This window comes from Canis aureus, chromosome 6 (genome assembly GCF_053574225.1).
Source record: "Canis aureus isolate CA01 chromosome 6, VMU_Caureus_v.1.0, whole genome shotgun sequence".
In the NCBI taxonomy this organism is placed as follows: Eukaryota; Metazoa; Chordata; class Mammalia; order Carnivora; family Canidae; genus Canis; species Canis aureus.
The window spans coordinates 63,385,909-63,404,907 of NC_135616.1; the positions used below are offsets into that span (position 1 = coordinate 63,385,909).

An 18,999-nucleotide genomic window follows, 5' to 3' on the forward strand; every position below is an offset into this window, starting at 1 on the left:
ATGGCTTTTCATAGTTCATGAAACCTATAAAGGCAGTGATTTTAAGAAAAGATTTGGAGACAAGGCAGCATGGCATAGTAGCTAAATGTACAGATTTGGGGACCTAGCTGATAGGTTCCTATTGGAACCTACCTCATACGGTATTATGAGGACTGAATGAATTAATAACAAAATACTTGAAATAATGCCTGCACATAACAAGTATCCAATGAATACATAAACTTCTTTAAGAAAATTTTCTAGATTATTCCTTTCACAAACAGCACATTCATCTTCATAAAAGTAAGGTTCATCATAGTATGTTTTGAAAAAACAAACATTTAATTCTTTTTAAAAACTTCTTTAGAAAGAGATGTAGAATATTGAAAACTATAACAGATGCACAAAGACTCACTGGTAATCAGTATCACCCAGAGATAATCATGATTCACCTTTCTTTTTTTTGTTAAAAATTTTATTTATTTATCCACAGAGAGAGAGACAGAGACATAGGCAGAAGGGGAAGCAGGCTCCCTGCAGGGGAGTTCAATCCCCGAACTCCAGGATCATGCCCTGAACCAAACGCAGCCACTCAGGTGCTGGGCCACCCAGGCGTCCCCATGATTCACCTTTCCTGGTAAACACCTAGAGGCATTCTTCTCAGTCCATGCACATAATATTAAATACATATTGCCTGATATATAGAGTTATTCTGTATGTATGAGTTTCATACCCAGCTTTTTCCATTTAACATCAGAGTACTTAATACAATGAACAAACAGATATGCCCAAACAAGGAAATGAAACATTTACTATGGTAAACTCACTTATCTTTATATCCCCGAAGTCTAGAGTTTGGGATTATTTGACACAATTAGGTTTTCACTGGGTTCAAAGAACTGCAGAGCCAGACAGAACCAGACACGCAGATGAGTTCCAAGCCTCTCAAAAAGACATGCCTTTGACCTTCCTTGGCTCAGATACAGGTTTTCCAGATCCCAGGCAACAGGAGTAGGATATAATATGAGGGGTATCTACCCATCAGTATTCAGTGGTTCTTTGCCAACAAGAACAAAAAAGAAATCCAATGCAAAACATGACCCGTAACATCTGTGTGCCTTCATCAAAGCCCTGTGGTTCACTGTCATGGATGATTCACAGTGGTCAGGTTGGCACTGAAAGCCGTGGGCCAGGGGGCTACCATTAGTGCACAAGGAACAGGCCAGGGTTAAGAGGCCTCCCATCTAACAGGGCTCAATAAATCAGTGCTTGATGAATGAGAAAGGATGAGGTAGGTGATCCAAGGCCTTGTTCTTCCATTAAATTGAAAGTCCCTAGAACAGAGGAACTGGATCTTATATGTTTTAAAAATTCCCTTACCACACCTAATGGAGTGCCTTCCTTCCTTCCCCTTTCAAAGCACACATTTGTTCACTGAAGTTCCAAAGTCAGACATAGCTAACTAAGTTCCTGACCAGACTCCAAGTTAATATAATACCTGTGTACACTTAGGCGAATTACATAACTTCTCATGGTCTCCACTCTCTGACCTACAACTGGGCATGACAGCCCACCAGTAAGTGACAGCTATCATTGTTATTAATATCCGTCCATTATTATCAAACAACTTATACGTTGGGCACTTGGTTACATCAGGCAAGAGTGGTGTGTGATTAAATTATAAGCATTGCAAATTGAACACCAATAAAAAATAAATTATTATTAAAAAAAATTATAAGCATTACCTTCAAGGAACTCATAGTCAATGATCAAAAAAGACTGATGTTTTACTGAAGAGTAGCTAGATTTTTCTCTAAGAGGGAAATGTCTTTATTTTCCCATAACATTTTACTCTTTGCTCTACCCCTAGAGCAGCCTGTATTTCTTTTTTCCATTGTCCACAGTATTTGTGGACCTATTGTCCAACAGACAACTGACACTCAGTATACCACTTTGTTATATGTTTTCAAGTCTCTGTTTCTTGCTGAATTATTTCCTGTGCCTAAATGGTGTCTTTTCCAAAAAAGTCTTTGTGGGCAAGTCACCTCATTCTGCTTCTATTGTATCCATCACCCACCAGTGCACAGGTCCTGTTCATAAACACTGATTGAATTGGAACCATTCTAACCTTGTAACTAGCCAAACAACAATCACTGACTGAGGATTACTGCTTTAGGGGTTACTAATAGGATGAAGCAATTTTTCTGTCTAGAATGTTATCAGAAACACAATTAAACTGTGACACCAATTTATGATCACAAACTACTCACCTAGAAATATTTAACAGCTGAACTCTTAGGAAGAATGGCTGGGTGAGTGACTTAATCTTGCTCTGTCCTGGGGGATGGACATGCCATTACTACCTCCCACTGTGTCTCAATATTCCTCTCTAATGATTGGGGCAAAGACACGGGGCTTATTTGCAGCAATGAGTTCCTGCATGCTTCTGAGTAGATATTCCCATGTTTTTGTATTTATTTCATCCCATGTGAAGAATTTACTTGTGACATGGCACATACAGAATCTACTTTGAAGATACCACCAGTGTGCAATAATAAATAACAGAGTCATGTTCTGATTCTCACATGGGTCTTAGCTGGTTTGAAGGTGTTTTGATGATAATACAGTCTTAACATGTATATGAGGCTATATTCTGGGATTAGTGTTTCAGGGTCTATGATTATTAAAACCGAATGAGGCTAACCACTCATATAGCTTAAGGAATTAGCATCAAATCTTCTAGACTATCTGTCCAGTATTTTCTAAATTCTCATCCAACTGTCTGATCTCTGACATAATTTTGATTCCTGTGCTGCCTGCATGAGCTTCAGTATTTTGGAAAAAATTACAGTGTAAAATTTCCAAATATTTAAGACACTTGTTTTGACGTGAGATTCTCTAAAGTTATATCCCTCACTGGATTGGTAAAGCTTCCCAGTCTCCTCTTGATATACTTGTTGTACAAAGCACCCCTGAGTCTTTTCACTCTCAGCCTCTCACTCCTGGCCTACCTCTATTCTTTTGTCTGTTACTCATCTTTTAAGACTCAGCTGAGATCTTAGTCAACCTCTTTAAGAGTCTTTCTCTACTCCTAGGATAAGAGACCCTTCTGCATGATCATTATACAATATTGACATTCTGTTGAGATGCTCATCTGTTGCATCATGATCAGTTCCTAAAAAGCAGGGACCAGGCTTAATTTATCTATATAGTCTCAGTGCCTAGCACAGTGTCTTAACCATGTGAGGTAGTCATTAAGTGCTTAGTACACAGAACGAACTGCTAGCCAACAAATGCCATTGATCAGACTCCATCTGTTTACCTGGGCAAGACAGTCTATGGGTTGAATCCCTATTGCCTGGGGCTATTTCCAGTGATGGACAGAACTTTCTCCTATGGGATATTTTTCACATAATACCTTAATTTTCAATGGCTGTTATCTGATATACGTTTCATCAGTGAGAAAGATTCTGAAGCATATTAGGTTTGCATGCTCGTCTAATTATCTCCTTATGATAAATTCCTGTTAAGTGTGATGGCTGGGGCAAAGAGCATGCTCATTACTATATAATATATATACATATATATATACACATATATATATAATATACACACACACACACATATACTATATAAAGCCCCCCGCCCCAAATTCCCAGTTACAGTGTGAGATAGATGCCCAATCTTGCCAATTTGAGTGGTGAAAAAGGTTTTGTTCTGCTTTCTTTAGTGTCTTTTTTTTTTTTTTCTAAGAAGCTGCGTACTCTTCCACCATGTTTATTGGCCTTTTGTATTTTTTCTTTTCAACTGCCTGGTCACAAACCCTGCCCACTTTTCAACTGGAGCATTAGTTCTTTCCTTATAGATTTAAGAATCCTTTTATACTAGCCTAATTAACCTGATCTATATTACAAATATTATTTTCACTCCATTTGACATTTGTCTTTTAACTTAATTTGTGGTGGTTGGTTTGTTGCTGTGCAGATAATTTTCCGTAGTCATATTTATAAACCTTTTTTTATGGTATGGGATTTTGTGGCATTACAAACTGATGATTATAAAAACACTCTTATTTTTTATAGTACTTTTACAGATCCCTATCTTATGGTTTAATCTTTAGATTCATCTTAAAAACTCTAATACAGAGTCAGGAGTTAAGAAATTCAATTTTTAATATTAGATTTATAAATAACAACATATTTTTAAAGAATAAAATGTGAGTTGATATAGTATCTAATTTGTACATCTTTTTATCTCAGTTAGTTATAGATGCATTCATTCAATTACAGTCACCAAGGGCATCATTTATGTCTGTTGTCCCTTGGCTTCTCCATAGCACTTCACAAAGAAATGTCCTTATTTCTTTTTTTTTAAAGATTTATTTACTTACTTACTTACTTACTTATTTATTTATTTATTTATTTATTTATTTATTTATTTGGGGGGGGGGGCGCGAGACACAGGCAGAGGGAGAAGCAGGCTCCATGCAGGGAGCCCAATGTGGGACTCGATCCCAGGTCTCCAGGATCACACCCTGGGCCAAGGGCAGGCGCTAGACTGCTGAGCCACCCAAGGATCCCCCGAAATGTCCTTATTTCTATAAACCTCCTCTCTGTGCATGATAGAGCCAGGAGTAGGAAAACGTGCGCACGCACACACACACACACACACACAGATTTGTGTGTGAGAAATGAAAATATATTTGTTAACTTCTATGATGGGATTCTTTTTTAAACCATGCTTTTATAAAAATGAGGCAGAATATTATATTCACCACTCAAATCATATACTTTAGTTTTCTGATTTAAAGATACACGGTAACACAGACTCCTATCTTACTCCTATCTTAAACTGTTTTAGGTCAAAACAGGAAAAAAACAAATTATAGGAGCACAAATATTCTAAAATACAAAATAAAGAGATAAGTATTACACGGACAATTGATAACCTTTTTTCAAAAATCATTTATTTATTTATTTATTTGATTGATTATTTATTTATTTAAGAAATAGAGTACAAGAGGGAGAGGCAGAGACACAGGCAGAGAGAGAAACAGACTCCATGCAGGGAGCCCGAAGTGGGACTCGCTCCCGGGTCTCTAGGATCATGCCCTGGGCTGAAGGCAGCGCTAAACTGCTGAGCTACCCAGGATGCCCCAATTGATAAGCTTTTAAAGCTTGGAGAATCACATATATATATAATGAACAGGTTATGCTTCCCCAACCCCCCAGCATAATCAAGGGAAATGAAGGCTGCTAATACGATATTAACAAATGGCACTTACACAGTGTGTATTATGCAGCAAGTCCTATTCTTCAGGCTTTACATACACTGGTACATTAAATCATATAACAGTCCTCTGAAGGCAGGTAAATACTAATTCTCTCCATACTATACAGATGGGGAAGCTGAGGCAAGAGAGTAATTTGCCAAGTTACATGTTAGTGAGTAGCTGAGCCAGGATTTGAAACCAATTTGCCAGATTTCAGGCCCGTGCATTCACCATGAGAGTGAATTTCGGGACTACTGAAAATAGCCCTAAATATAACAAAAGAGCCTTCGGACATCCTTCGTTAAAAGCTGAGGCTGAGCTCAAGCAGCCAGTTAACAATTACTTCCCAAGACTCCTGAGTGGAGGCTGGTTTAGATTTAATAGCAAAGACAGATATCTTACTCCCGAGACAGGTAATCTCCCTTAGTCAAGAGTCTGTATCCTCACTTCCAGCCGCAGTCCTGCTTCTTTAGGTAAGAGAACTGGCATGGCTCTTGGCTTCATTTTCCTTTTGTATCAAATGGGGATAACAGTGATAATAGAAACAGTAAAATCTGAGTCTAATAGTTGCATTTTTGATGTCATCATTCAGGGGCAAAAGAAAACAGCCAGATTTCAGGCTCTGGGTACAGAAGGTAGGTGCTGTGCTCATCTCTGCAGAGGAGACCCAGGACCTAAATGAGGTCTAAGCATCAGACAGGTGCTGCCTGGTGTGCATTGCCAGGTGGGTGGGACCAGGCAGGTGCTTATGGCAAAACACATCCTTTCTACCACAGCAGCCAGGATTCCAGGAAGAGGCCACTGTTTTTAATTTCTGAATTCTGTGATGTAACTCAGGAGAAAATAACTCAGAAGAGAAATGCTATGGGTAAAGAAACCTCCCACCTTCTCTTGTGTTGCTGAGTCACTTTTTGAGAACTTCCCCCCAACAAACAAGCCTTGCCCACAGCTCTGGTCTTCTGTGCCTCTCACTGGATAGTACCAGAAGCATCTCTACTGCCTTCTCCAGAGCCAAGTTCTTTCTTAGTTTCTGTCTGAAAAAGGGCTCCAGAAAGCTATAGAGAAGACCAGGCATCAAGAGGGGAAAGAGAGCAATTGAAGGAAACCCTCTAGACATAAAACCAGAGGGACACCACCAAGGGCCCTGCTAGCAAGTCCCTGCCAACACTGTCTGTGAAATCAGAGACTCTCTCATCCTGCAGTCAGGCTGTCTTGAAGCAGTAAGTGACAAGTAGTCCTACTTTTCCGCTTACCTCTCTATATAACATTAAACAAACAGGTCATGATACTAATGGCAAGGGAAGGAAAAAATAGTACTTGGATATATTTTTTTAAAGATTTATTTATTTATCTATTTGAGGGAGTAGGGAGAGAGAATCTCCAGCAGAATCCCCATTGAGCATGGAGTCTGATACAGGGCTTGCTCTCAGGACTCTGATATCATGACCTGAGCTGAAATCAAGAGTTGATGCTCAACCGAGCCACCAGGAGCCCCGGATTTTTCTTTTTAAAAAAATATAAGTATTATGCTGAGCAAAATAAGTCAACCAGGGAAAGACAATTATCATATGATTTCACTTATATGTGGAATTTAAGAAACAAGACAGAGGATCATAGGGGGAAGAAGGGAAAAATAAAATAAGATGAAATCAGAGAGTGAGACAAATCATAAGAGACTCTTAACTCTAGGAAACAAACTGAGGGTTGCTGGAAGGGAGGAAGGTAGAAGGGATTGGGGCAACTGGGTGATGGGCATTAAGGAGGCCACATGATGTAATGAACACTGGGTGTTGTATGCAATTGATGAATCACTAAACTTTACCTTTGAAACTAATAATACAGTATATTTTAACTAAATGAATTTAAATTAAAGAAAAAGAAAGTATAGAGTTTTCTTGACTTTCTGTTACAGGAAATTCTTCCAAATAGAAATTCTGACTCTACCTCAGCTAGATTAAATTCTGCATCACGGGACATTTTAGCATGGTATATTTGAGGTGGGTGAGGGGAAAGATTGAAGAGGTGGGGCAAATCTATTCATATTTATAATTGATGCTTGGGTGCTAATTATGCACCAGACAATGTTCTAAGTGCTTTTCATTGTTAATTCATCTGATCCTCCACACGACTCCCAAGTGGTGGATTCCATTATTATCTCTGTATCACAGATGAAGAAACCCGGGCATTAATGAGGTTATGTTACTTGCCAAAAACAATAGAAAAGGCTGGGAAGCTGGGAGAAACCCTAGCTAGCAAGAAAACTCACAATCACGGTTACATGCTCATATACAGACTTGTCTCATGTCAAAGCAACAAGCACCTATTAGGAACCATTAGGTACCTTCTCTAAGTCAGGCAGTGGGCTAAACACTTTTACTCTGGAAGAGAATATCCATGGCCAAGGTGGGCCGACTTCTGTAATTCCACAAGCTCCATGTACGCTTCAAGCCATGGAGACCTTTCTGAGGCTCAGCTCAAAACGTGGAGTCTTCAAAGACTAATAAACCTAGGGCCAGGTTACTCACTTGTCTTGACTTAAAAAAAAAGGTTTTTTTCAGCTTTCATGACTATGACCTGGCTCTGTTTACAAACCCAACAAACAGTTCTCCTGCCATTAAGGTTCTTTAGCAACTCACTGAAAAAAAAAAAAAAAAAGAAGAAGAAGGGGGAAGAAAGATTTCCTCTCTGATCTTTGGGAAATAACAATTTAAGAAGTCAATAGAAACTTCCCTGGGCCAGCAAAAGAAGTTACACAAAAGGCAGCTAAAGACTACCACTAATTAAGGCAGAGAGATTAGCAAGTTAGAGAGTGTGCTCTTCATCTGCCAAGCTGCTGCCCCATCTCTGCCTTTCTAGCTGTCTATGGACCCCAACACCCTGCTTCCTCACCTATCCCAGCCTCACTCCTTTTCTCTTGCATTCCAGAATAAGTACACTCCAAAGCTGAAACTGGGAAGAAAAGGGAGCCCTAAACACCAACATTACCTTTCAGTGACTTAAACCAGCACCATCCAACAGAAAGATAAGGTGAGTACATCTATACTTTAGATATATCTAGTAGCCCCACTAAATGAGCAAAAAGAAATGACGAAATTAATTTGAATAATGTATTTTATTTAACCCAATATATCCAAAATACTATCACTTCAACATGTGATTAATAAAAAATCATTAATGAGCTATTTTATACTCTTTTTTATACTAAGTCCTTAAGATCCTGTATGTATTTCATACTCATAGCATATCTCAATTAGAACTAAGCATATTTCACATGCTTAATATTCAACAGTGGCCAGAGGCTACTGTACTAAATGGCACAGAGGGTAACATTCTTCTGTTACTGTCTGACAAACACAAATGCAGATTAATTTTAATTAATCTTTACTTCATGCAATCAGAAATTACTACAGAAAGAAATGGTGAATTATTACTTTGCCTTCAACTGCTTTGACTTTCTGAATGAATGTGATAATATTCTCTTATGTAATCTTCCCATAACATGTGAAGTTGGTCCCTACAGTATTTTAGAGGGGGGTAACAGATTGGATAATACCATCTCTCTCTCTCTCTCTCTCTCTCTCTCTCTCTCACACACACACACACGCACACACAATCCTATTATAGGTTCCCAATTTACACAGCTGAGCATCAAAACTTAACTGAAGCTACACAACAATATAGAGCCCAGGGGAAACAAAGTAGCCAAAATCTTGCTTTCCTTTTATATTCAAGCTTTATTCTGCTATTCCAGAAGAATTTACTATAATAATCTAAGCACCTCCACTTAAGGGAGTGTTTATAAACCTCAGACTCTCTCAGTCCTTAAGCCAAACTCGGCCACCTAGCTGGCGTGGGCAGGGCTCAATGTGATCCCCGAACAATCTCTCTGCCTCCAGCAACCAGAGTTCTAGGAACCCTGGTTTCTCTCAAGAACGACAGTCCTTGTCTTCAGGCGGCTAACTGGCTCCTAAGAGAGATGATACATATACACAATTAATGAGATGAGACATATAAAGAAATAAACCAAATACGTAAGTATGTAAAAGGTATTCTGAGATGGCAGGAAAGAGATACTTTCTCAAAGTATTAGAAAAGCTTCATGCAAGTTTGGGTGAAGTTTGGGAGAACAGCAAGATTTAAAACAATGAAGACAGAAGAAAGGGCCCATGCCAAGCAGAAGTCATGGCGCACCAGAGGGCCCGGGAGTCAGGTGTGTCTGAGGTCACGGTGTGAGCTGTCCAACCTGGCAAAAGAGCAGGGGACATGAAGGACAGAGTCTGACAAGGCTGCCAAGGTGCGTATGAGCTATCTGAGAGGCCTTGCATGTTCACTAAGGATTTAGGGTTTTACTGGCTAAGCATTAGGTGCAACAGAAAGTTCTGGAGCAAGAGAATGAACATGCGCACTTAGAAAAACCTGACAGAATCTGACCACAGGGCAAGAAACCATCAGAATTAAGAGCTAACAACAACAGAAACCAAAGACATGAACAAACAACCAAGGGGGCTAATGAAGATCCATTCAGAGGACGATGTGCTATTCTGGGTTTGGGGCTGCGGTGGCAGCAGGGCAAGAGCTTCTGGGGAGAGCCACAAGACTCACAGGAGCTGGGAACTAGAAGACACAAAAGCCTCCAGTTTAAAGCCCTTTCAAGATTAAAGCCTATATTATTGGAAGAACGTGGTGACCTTCAGGCAAATAGTAAAGTCAATGTAAGTAAAGGGCTTTCTCTCCTTGCGGTGGGCTGCAGAAGAGAGGAGGACCTCAGGTTTGATGTGTTAACTTTCCTAGTAAGGCCTGAATCTGTTCCCCTGCACCTACTTGAATAGTCTACGTGAATGGCTACTGAAAGAAATCCAATAAGCACTTGGCTTCCCTTAGAACTTGCTTAACTAGTGCATGATAACTTGAACCTATCAGTCACTCATTTTCTGCAAGCTGGTTTTGGCAGTCTGCTCAGCTGTCCTCCAACTGACCTCAGCAGATCTGCTGACCATTCTTCCTATCTGCCCTGACCACTGAGGGAAGGGAGGGAGCTTTCTGGTCTGGGTTTTACTTCTGAACAGGCTACATGTATGTGAGGCATAACTTTAGACCTGGAACTTTTTATGTTTCAGTATTTAAAAGGAAAGAAAGTCTATAGGTAAATGTCAGTGATAAAAGTCCCTTGTCAATGATCTCCTGAATTCCATGAAATCTAGGAGCCAGGATGCCCTTCTGTCACTTAATCCTCTATGGTGGAATATTCTACAGATACTCTGTCACACATATTTGAAGTGGTCAGTCTCCTAAATAACCACAACGTCATGGAGACCAAACTGCTTTATGAAAATGGAAATTACCATTTGTAAAAACACACTGTTTATCAACGCTCCCCAGCGTGTCCTTAGAAGCTATGAAATTAAATTCACACCTTTAGGAAAAGGATTGAAATGTGTGTGTGTGTACACACTCAGAGACACATACTTCAGAGCCATCCTCAAATATGCCATCCTTCACAGACTTTGTCAACTCTTCAACAACAAGCAGTAATAACATTTTTTAAACATTTAAAAACGACTTCTAAAAAGTGAATGAGGCAACTTTATTCAGTGCAGTGATTTAGAAAGCAGACTGGAACTGTCCAGGTTTGAATATAACCTAGTCATGGCATTCTCACTGCCTCTCTCAGTGCCTGAGGTAACGAGTCTCCAAAGATGGCTCCCAACAATTCCTTAGACTCAACAGATGGAGACCTCTAGCTCTCTTGACTCTGGGATGGTCTTGAAACTTGCTTTTACCAACAGGATGGGCAAAACTGACATTCTTAGACTTTCAAAGGTAGGTCTTCAGAGGCCTGACAGTTTCTACTTCCTCTCTTAAAAACCAGCCACCTCGTGAAAAGTTTGACTTTCTAGCTGGAAAGAGAACCTTGGAGTCATCTTGGTTGCTTGAGCCCCGCTGAGCTCCTAGCTAAATGCTGCTATTTGGTTGAGCCCAGACAAAAAACGGCAGATAACCCTAGGCACCTCACAGAATTGTGATAAATAATAAATCAGTACTTGTTTTAAGCCACTAGTTGTGGAGCTCTTTGTTATAAGGTAATAAGTTACTGAAACAATGGGTGACAGAGATATCAAGTGGTTAAAAGTGAGCCAAATCTGCTTAGTCACCTGTGACCATCTGTGATCATGCTAGGATTCTGAACACTTGCTCTGCCTGCAAACTAAAATGCAAGTGGAGAAACGCAGATATATAAACTCTTGCATTCAGTAACATCTAGATAATGGCACTGATGTTCACGCTGCACTGACAATTCTGCCCCCAGAACCCTGTGGGACTAAAAAAATATCTCCCTTGATGGGTTCAAGAAACTCTGGCCCTCCTTGTCTGCTTTATCTAACACCATGCCACAAACCCGCAAATGTTTATGTGAGAAAGAGTAACAAGATGATGAATGATGGAGTGAATAAAACTTCAGTATAAGTATTGGGAGACTGAAAAAAAGCTAACAGACTGCACTCGATGGCATGAATGGCATGGAGCCCTGCAGCCAGCAATGACTGGGCAGACTCAGGGTGGACTCAATTGTTAGCCCTCATTCTTGACCCTTCTCTGCATCCACACCCTTGTCACGAATGCATGGCCGTCAGATGTGTTTCTCCCGCCTTTGAGCACATTCATGTGACTTGATTTGGCTAGCAAAATGTGGGTGCAAGTGATGCTGTGCCAGCAATAAGCCCAAGGTTAAGAGGCATCTTGTGCATCGCTTGCACTTTTACCCTTCCGCAAAATAAGAGCATGCCACCTCCCCCCACCATGCCCCCTCCTGCAGCTCACTGGTCCCAGGAGGGAGATGAGAGAGAGACATGGAGCAGAGCCACTCCAGCTGACTCACCAACTCGTGATCAAGAAAGACACGCTCATTGTTGAATGCCATTGAGATCTTAAGGTTGTCCAATACCCAGCGATAGGTGACTAATACAAGGCTCCTTTATTAGATGCCAACATTTGCCAAATACATATGGTACTTTAGGATAATAGACAGTCTCCTCGCCTATAAAAGCTGAAACTAAATTACCAGCTGGATAGTTAGGTAGCCTCATTGCTGGGCAGTATATAAATACAATATACCAAATATCACTGATTTTTGGCTCTTACAGTCTATCTTTCTAAAGATTGTAATTTGGTATTCAAAGTTCTCTATAATTTAACCCTAGCTTAGTTTTCTAGCCAATTCTCTCTCACTTAAATTTTATATTTCATTGAAACTGGATCATCTATAATTCTCGAGTAAGTCTCACATTATCTCTAGCCTTTTTTTTTTTAGTTCCTCCCTGCACCCTTCATCCAACAAGTTTAGATTCTTCGGGTCCCCTAAGGCCAGTTTCAGATGTCACCTCTGTGAGAAATCTGCTCTGGTCCCACCTTTTAAGACAGCCTCTCCATCCCCCTAACTCTACCTATGATGTATGTCTTTTCCTTTCCTGGTATTTGGCTTATTCTGCTTCATAACATTTCCTCATCCTCTTACTAAGTCCTAGAAAGGGAGGTTTACGTATTATTTACCTCTGTGCCCTCTGCGGCTTTTAGCAAAAGGTCTTGGCATACCAAGTACAGGCCAGTCAATACCTTTTTGCATTGAAGAATGAGTGACCAATGGGAGTCACCAGGGCACCAGGCAATGACACCGACAAAGCAACATGGATTCTGGAAGAGTCAGAGAGACCTGGGTCTGTGGCTTCATAGCCGGCCAACCTGGGACCAGTTCATCTCTCTGTGCTTCAGCTTCCAAATATGTAAAACTGGGATGGCACATCTTTCACAGGATTGTTGTGAAAATTCACCATAAAAATGAATGTAAATGTTTCTGCAGATTTGACATATGGTGGCAGCTCCATTAATGGTAGTCTTGTTTCAAAAACGATAATGACAACAGAGTATCATGTAGAAGTTAGTTTGAACAAATCCTCGATATTAGATTACAGTCTCTTCAAAGTGAAGTGTTTGAGGGTGACAGAATGATTCTAGTTCCAATGAACTAACTCTTTTCCCAGAAACTGGTCTCAGTGATCTGAATTTGAGTTTTATTTAGATGCTCACATGTGACTCTTCTCCACAGTCCTGAATTTTCTAGGCAGTCACGGCCAGAAGCAAATTTGTTCCAGGCAACACATACGTTTCCTTGAAATGACACAACAAAAAATCCTCCTCTCATATATACTAGCTCCCTTTTAGCAGAGCATGAGTCTTCCCACAGCATCCCAATTCTCTACCAAGGATGGACACAACCATTACGATGGACCAAAATGCAGGAGGATTATTGGACAGTGACTGGACAAAGCCGCTTCAGTTGTTTACATGTAAACATTATTTCAATGTTGTTATTTAGCGAAGGAGAGGTACTTTTACGAACAGGAGTGCCAGGCATGGACCAAGTAGTGGGTTATTACTATTCAAGGAATTCAGCAGAATGGCTATATCTAGCTTCCTAACTGGAACTTTGGGCTAACTCATAGCCATGTGGCACCAGAGCAACACCTGATCTTCTAAGGAACAAACTCATGACCAGGCAAACTCAAAAGTCTGTAAATGGCCAGGTAGGTAACATTCATGATTGAACGGGACTAGACGAACTTTCCAGGGTAGGCTCAGTGGTTCCCTGGAGGCCACAGCCTGACGCAAGGGACCACTGCTACCTCAACCCACTGACTGTTGCCTCAGAGAATGCAGACTTGGTGTTGCCAGATTTTCTGAAGCAATTTGGGGTTTTATGTGAAGCATCCTGATTTTTAAATGCTGCCTGGCTTTTTATTTCATAATTCTCTGGGAGCCAAAGAAAATATTATTTGCAACCCATGTGGCCATGGGTTGGCAGGTTGTAATCTTTGCACTGGATAGTTTAAAGTCACTTTGAATCATCGTAAGTTAAAAGATGATTATTAAATTCATTGTGTTTGTATTTTTTTTAACCTGAAAGTTTATAATTCACATGAAAAGTAACTATAAACCCTAAAAAAAACCTTACCTCTCATTTACAAATCCTTATTCACTCCACCTTTGAACCTCTGTGTGTGGTTGCTTGTCCTATGCACTATTTAAGTCCTACTAGTTATTTAAAACCTGATTTAAATGCTAGTTTCTATATAAAACCTCCATAATGCTCCTCAAAATCCTCTATGTATAAATTATTATGAAAATTGCCCCCACGGAAAATATCTGCATTGATTTCTAGCCATATCTCATCAGCCTGTTACCAGCAGCCCCCCAAAAAATATAACACCACTAACACTACAAATATTCACTCCTGAGAAAGTGAAAGGCCTGGGTCAACAGGTCAAGATTAAAGTTCAATGGCACTCACCACCAAACACATCTCCGTTCTGGTAGTTCTTCCCTTTCTGGGCTTCCTCTTCATTTTGAACAGTGGCAACATGCTTGGCAGAGGCACAGCCCATAGTCTCATTCGGTCAGCTTCAGCCGGGCTGAACTGCAAATCATCTCTACAGACACAGGGACATTTTTTTTTTCTTTAAACCCAAAGACAATCCACCTTCCTGCTGAGTTGGTCAAGATGTGTGCACCTGAAAGGACAGAAAGATAGAGATGAGAATGAGGGAAAACAAACCTGTATCTCCATGTGTTGTTGTGCTGTGTGTGATCAGCAATGCACTAGGATTCCGGTGTGACCCCTCCCCCCAATACTGGGGGAGCACCGGTGCTAAAGGAGGAAATGGCAATATGGCCCATTTTCTTCTGATTCTCACTCAAAGAGCAGGACCAAAGGCATGCCCCCTGCACAACACATGGCTGAACTTTTTGAAGGAGGTAACAAAAAACGCGTACTTGTTTGTTCAAATATATATTTGAACACTACTCTTTGCTATACATACAGTGCATATATGTTTGCTAATGTTCTGGAATCTCAAAAGCCTTCAGAGTAAAATAAAGGACATCCATGATATCAACAGCTCAAGAAACGGGAAAAATTCTCCATCTTCCCCCTCCTGCCTTGCAAGCCAGCTCTTCTCAGATCCTCGTTTTTTTCCAGGAGGAAGTGGCCTTCTTCCTCAGGCTGAAATACGGGCTAATTTATATAATTTCTAGTGGGTTCCGTAAGGAACTCCATATTTTATTTTACCTGAGGTGACAGTGTTTTGGAAGATAAAGGAAGGAGATAGGGGCAAGGATTCAAACTTATTGTTGTCCATTTTCTGCTTAGCTAGCTGAATGCTTTAAGGTTTGAAAAGATGCAGGAAAGTCAAGAGAAAACAAGGCAATTGCCCACCTCTTATCAGAGCCTTTGTACCTCTATTGGGCCACTAATAAAGACTGAAAGAGAATTTATGGATAAACCACAAAGGAGATAACTCTAGTTAACTTAGGTAAATATACATTCCTCACCCCACCCAAGGTCGCTCCCCAAATTCTCAGCGTTTGCTTTTTATTTATTTCATTCCCTTATCATCCTTTTCCAGCCATTCCAATCTTGTAGACAATTTATTCCAGTCTCTAGGTGTTTCCTTTGGATATCTTCCCACTCCTTTTTCTCCATCCCTCCCACTGTAGTACAGGCCCTTACCTCCTCACACCCAAGCAGAGCAAAAGAAGTGTCAAGTCATGCACTTGATGCTATGGATTAGCACCTACATCCCCCTACTCACCTGCATCCCCCTACTTACCCCTCCCCTTTGTGAACAACTGATGTTTCTCAGACTCAGAAACAGTGCTACAGAAACTGAAACACAGCTGCAGGCCTCCTTCCTAGTGCTCTAAGGACACTCGTAGACATAGAAATCTAATCATTTAAGCCATAAATTCTCAGCAAAGGGGATTTTTCAAGTTAACTCAACACTGAAAGGTAATTCTAAATCAACCTCAAAAACAAACTCAGATAACAAAGGTAATGATCTTAAATGAAGCCAAGCAAATGCAAATTGCAATATCAACTCTATGGCTGTAACACTAGTCCTATCTTTGTATAGTTCTTCATACTATTTTCTAGCACTGATTCCATCAAATCAACTACAGGAAGTATAGGGTTAGTTGGTCAAGCTTTACCTAAAAGGAAGATTTTTTTATTCCCTAGATAGCTAATATTTGTAGTTTCTCTACAGAATTGGATAACCTCTTGTTAACATATGTTCATATTTTTTTTTATGTTCATATTTTTAAAGCTATATGAAGGACACACTCACACAACACATTTAGCAGTAATGTCATTAAAGCTACAATATTTTGATTTGATGGTCTATCCATACTGATCTATATATAGCTCAGGGGCCTGATGGGGAAAATGTGCATTAGGGAGGCATTTTTTAAAAATCTACACAATGTAGTGTAGGAGTGCCATGATAGGTTTCACAGGAATCTGTGGCAATTAGAATTTAAAAAAATAAAAATAAAAAAAAACAAAAACACAAAACAGATGAAATTATGACTGGGCAAAGGCAGGCATTCAAAGAGGAAGTAGTATTTTGTAGAGACTTAAAAGTTTGGTAGAAATCTGGATGGCTGAAAGGACAGTAACACTATCCAGACATAAGGAACTGCCTGAGTTAAGATAGGACGTGGAAGTGCACAAGTGAGAGCGTGCATGCGCGTGCATCCGTCCTCACCCTCGTTTGGTGGGAGGTGGGAACAGGGCAGGGCAGGGGACTGCTCCAGTGATGCTTTGTGAAGGGCTTAGAGGAGGCCTTGCTCACTTTATCCAACTTAAAGATGAGGACGTCTCTCTGGTGCAAATTTGAGCACACTCTGAGAGATATTAAATTAGTAGTGCAGAAACCCATCTGTCAACCTATCATGGTTTCTGAAGAAACATCACTGACATGTGAGACAAAAAGAATGAGAGATTGAATGCAGTTCCAAAGGTGGAAAAAGGAGAAGAATTCCTCTCCAACCAAGAGGCTGCCGAGGGTTGTTGAGGCTGCCGGGCATTCCAGGCCAGCACTTTCTCTGAGGCGGTGCCCCCACTCACTCCTGCCTCTAGCATCACCACGTAAGGTAACAGGTGTGGCCCCCAGAACCAAGTCCTCACTTTTCAAATAGGAATGTGGGGGAAATAAGCTCACACATCCACAGAAAAGCAAACTGAAGTGGGAGGGGAAACCTCCCGCTCGCCTCCCCGACTCCATTGCCACCTCTTCAAAAAAGTGAAAATGGGAAGGAGAGTGGGACATCCTGACAAAATCCCTTGAAGGGATCCAGGGGCAACTTGACAACTATCCTCTCTGGGAGTCTCTCTCGCTTTTCTCTTCCTTATTTCCAAATTCCTGTTAACAGCCTCATGCCACCTAAGAAGTTAATGTAAGAATCTAAGATGTGAATTATCCTTTGCTACTATCCCTGAAAAGCATGGTGTGGTGTTTCTTCAGGATTTTAAAAGTTGTGTTTGTATCAAAGACTCTTACTTGAATTTAAAAAGCTGAAATCACACGAAAATCAAACTGCAGCAGGCTAACAAATTTAGAATGAATTTTAGGAGGACTTCTCTATTATTCAGGCATAAAGGTGAGGGGCATGTTTAATAAGCAGATTAGACAATTCAAGTGATGTCAAGTGATGATGAAGGAAGCTTCCATTTAATTATATTGTTAAAAAGGCACTAATGGTCGATAGGAGTTCTCTCCAAATCCTAATTAGGTAGAGATTGTTTTTGAAAAACACACACACTAGATTATACAACAGTAATTTAATGAATGGTATTTTCAAGTCTTACAACTTCATCAGAATTTTAATATTTTCCTTAATATTTTCCGCAGGGAGCAGCAGGGGGAGAGGGAGACAGAGAATCTTAAGCAAGATCTATGCCCAGGGTGGGGCTCGATGTGGGGCTCGATCTCACAACCCAGAGATCATGACCTGAGCCGAAATCAAGAGTCAGATGATTAACCGACTGAGCTACTCAGGTGCCCCAATATTTTGCCCATTTTGAAGGTTATATTTATGAAGGCATTTAACAGGCAGAAGATACCTAATTTCATAAAGTTAACCACGGATCAGTAGGGAAAGCTTTTTACTACATCATCTGGATTCTGCACATAAACAATTATCCAATCATCCATTCATTTAATCAACAAACACTGTAAACTAACAAGTGTCTGGCAAGCATGGGGTACATAGAGATACGGGTACAAGATACGGTTTTCCTCCTTATTCCCACAGAATATGAATACTTGGAGTGAAGATATCATTAGAAAGACCAGTTTCACACCAAGTGTCGTTTCAGCTACTGCAGGTCAAACCCAGGAAGAAAGGTGAGTTCACCCCACAGGCACTTGACTCAGAGAGGGAATGTCAAGAGAGGTCAGCCTTAAGGCCTGACCACAGCTAAAGAATCATCTTTGAAACACCCCTCCAGTATATCTCTCTTTCATAGCCTCATGTAATGTCAAGGTTTCATTTCTATGGAAAATTCTCTCTTTGACTTGAGTCTCACAAAGACCTCAAACTGAGCAGACCCTCAGAAATGTACTCCCAATGTCTTGCCATGGTAATCTGCTCTAAACACTTCCCTTTGGTCTGTCCTATCCCTCACAGAAACCCTAGCATTTTTTTTTAGCTTCCATCTTGTCTTTGGCTTTGCTCAGTTTCTCTTCGCCAACCCCCACACCCTCTATTCACACCCCTTCCTGAAACCACACCACTCAGAGAGGTAAGTCTGATGGTGCAGATGAACATGCCAAGACCATGAAGCTGGGTGGAGGGGAGTCTCGTTTTCACATACTGTTATTAACAGCATGCTATTTCCGAAGTCAGATCACAGT

The 18,999-nt window shown here is 40.5% G+C and overlaps 1 protein-coding gene across 2 annotated transcripts in view; it reads right to left on the reverse strand.

Moving 5' to 3' along the window:
- Window positions 1-18,999, reverse strand: part of C6H1orf21 (chromosome 6 C1orf21 homolog) — a 225,066-nt gene that overhangs the window by 132,889 nt on the left and 73,178 nt on the right. For both annotated transcript variants that reach the window (XM_077901955.1, XM_077901956.1), the window contains exon 2: window positions 14,595-14,814. In XM_077901955.1, coding sequence (XP_077758081.1) covers window positions 14,595-14,688 — 94 coding nt within the window. In that variant the 5' untranslated portion in view covers window positions 14,689-14,814. The remainder of the gene's footprint in view (window positions 1-14,594; window positions 14,815-18,999) is intronic.